This window comes from Galeopterus variegatus, unplaced genomic scaffold (genome assembly GCF_000696425.1).
Source record: "Galeopterus variegatus unplaced genomic scaffold, G_variegatus-3.0.2 Scaffold86, whole genome shotgun sequence".
In the NCBI taxonomy this organism is placed as follows: domain Eukaryota; kingdom Metazoa; phylum Chordata; class Mammalia; order Dermoptera; family Cynocephalidae; genus Galeopterus; species Galeopterus variegatus.
In genome coordinates, this window is record NW_007726197.1 from 581137 (window position 1) to 583467 (window position 2331).

The window sequence follows — 2331 nt, forward strand, 5'->3', positions numbered from 1 at the left end:
GGGATGGCCGGTTAGCTCACTTGGGAGAGCGTGGTGCTGACAACACCAAGTCACGGGTTAATATCCCCTTACCAGTCATGTCTTAAAAAAAAAAATTGTCAGCATATATATATGCTTTTTTTTGTAGCTTCACACAATTTTTAGTTTTAGTTTAACTCAGGGAGGACAAATTAACACCTTAAAGAATAGTTGTTAATACATAGAATTGATTTCTTAGTTAAAATTGTACTTTTCTGTTTAATATCTTATTATTTTGAATACTTTCTTGGGCTCTGAGGTAAAATAAATGGCTTCAAAGGCTGGAATTAGAATGGGAAGCTGAGATCTTGATTTCTTTCACCTTTAAGTGGGTGATCTTATCAGATTTCCTGTATGGAGAAAAGAGGTAAGAAACAACTGGAATTTCTGAAGGAAGTAGGAACCTTAGCAGACATAATGTTCTAAATTCCTTTTTGCTTCCTCAGGATGTGTATAGCTTGTAGCTTTGGAATTATTTGAGATTGCAGTTCAGTGAGTTCTGACTTAATACAGATACTTGGTTGAGAGGATAAATCAATTAAAATCTTTCAGCTTTTATGTAACATATTAGTTCACTTGTTTATAAGACATTTAAATGTTCTTGTCTTAACTTTTCCATAATTCTAGGGACTGTTTGGTATGACTAGGTGGACTTAGACGATTTTGAAGGTTTTATGTAAGCTATGTCTACTTCTCAAGTAGAGAAACTCTTTAGGTCAACTCTTTCATGAGCTATGGGATGTAAGAATGCTTATTTTATTTACCTACAGAATATCATCAAAAAAGTGAATGGTCAGAAGTTTGTGTACAAGTTTGTCTCTTATCCAGAGATTTTGAACATGGATCCAATGACAGTGGGAAGGATTGAGGCAGACTGTGAAACTTTAAACTTCAGTGAAATCAGCAGCAGTTCCAAAGATTTGGAGAATGGAGGGAAGGAGAAACCACCTCAGCCTGGTGCCAAGACCTCTAGCCGCAATGACTACATACACTCTGGCTTATATTCTTCATTTACTCTCAATTCTTTGAACTCCTCCAATAAGAAGCTTTTCAAATCGATAAAGATTGAGAATCCAGCTGAGAAACTGGCAGAGAAAAAATCTCAGGAGCCAACACCGTCTGTCATCAAATTTGTAACAACACCTTCCAAAAAGCCACCAGTTGAACCTGTTGCTGCCGCCATTTCAACTAGCCCAAGCATTTCTCCACCTTCGGATGAAACTATCCAAGCATTGGAGACATTGGTTTCCTCAAAACTGCCTTCCCTGGAAGCCCCAGCCTCTGCATCCAACATAACTACCACTTTCACCACCACACCTCCAGTCTCGTCCATGTCCCCCTCTCTGCAGGAGCCTCCTAGAACACCTTCTCCGCCACTGAGTTCTAACCCGGACATCGACACAGACATTGATTCAGTGGCTTCTCAGCCAATGGAACTTCCAGAGAACTTGTCACTGGAGCCTAAAGACCAGGATTCAGCTCTGCCAGAAAAAGACAAAACAAATAATTCATCAAGATCCAAGAAACCCAAAGGGTTAGAATTGGCACCCACCCTTGTGATCACAGGCAGTGATCCAAGCCCACTGGGAATATTAAGCCCATCTCTCCCTACAGCTTCTCTCACACCAGCACTTTTTTCACAGGTAGCTCTTTCTTTTTAGTGCTACCACTGTTTGCATTTATTCACCTTTTAAACAAATCTATAATTTATACTGTCAAGTTTGCTTTCTGTTACTTAGTTTGTCTTAGAAAGGTTATATGTGATCCTGTGAAAGTAACCCAATTCCTTATCTGTAGTAGGATTGTCAAAATAAAAGTTTTATAATATTGTCTTAATTCATTGTTCTGCAAGTAAATAAATATTTTGATTTTTCCACTTCCCCCTAAAGAAAGTAAATACAAAGGTATTTCAAAAAGTTCATAGAAAGATTTGTATTATCTTTTAATTCTATTTTTTCCACAAACTTTTTGAAATATCCTTGTATTCTCTCTCTCTCTCTCGGTTTTATAAAACTGGTTGGTATCATATTAAAAAAAAAAATCTCAAGTTAAAAAACAGTAGATCCTGAGAACCTTAAGGAAAATGACTGGCATGATGCTGAGTAACAAGTTTGTACAGTTACATTAGGTATTTATTAACTTGCTCATCTCATAGAATATTTTAATGGATTACTCCCAGACCTTCTCGTTATTAAGAAAACATGCTGGTGATTAAGTTATCCATTATTCCTCTGTACCTGAATCCAGGTTGTTTTTTCTATTTGGGAAAGACACTGTGAAAGTTGGATTAAAAATAGTCGTTTTGACCTTTAT

At 37.0% G+C, this 2331-nt stretch overlaps 1 protein-coding gene across 1 annotated transcript in view; it reads left to right on the forward strand.

The window, feature by feature from the left end:
* ELK4 (ELK4, ETS-domain protein (SRF accessory protein 1)) overlaps window positions 1-1830 on the forward strand; it is a 3071-nt gene extending 1241 nt beyond the window's left edge. The window contains 3 exon segments of the mRNA XM_008580530.1: window positions 789-1662; window positions 1665-1700; window positions 1703-1830. Of these exon segments, the coding sequence (XP_008578752.1) occupies window positions 789-1662; window positions 1665-1700; window positions 1703-1767 (975 nt within the window). The 3' untranslated portion in view covers window positions 1768-1830.
* The last annotated feature ends 501 nt before the right edge of the window (window positions 1831-2331 follow it).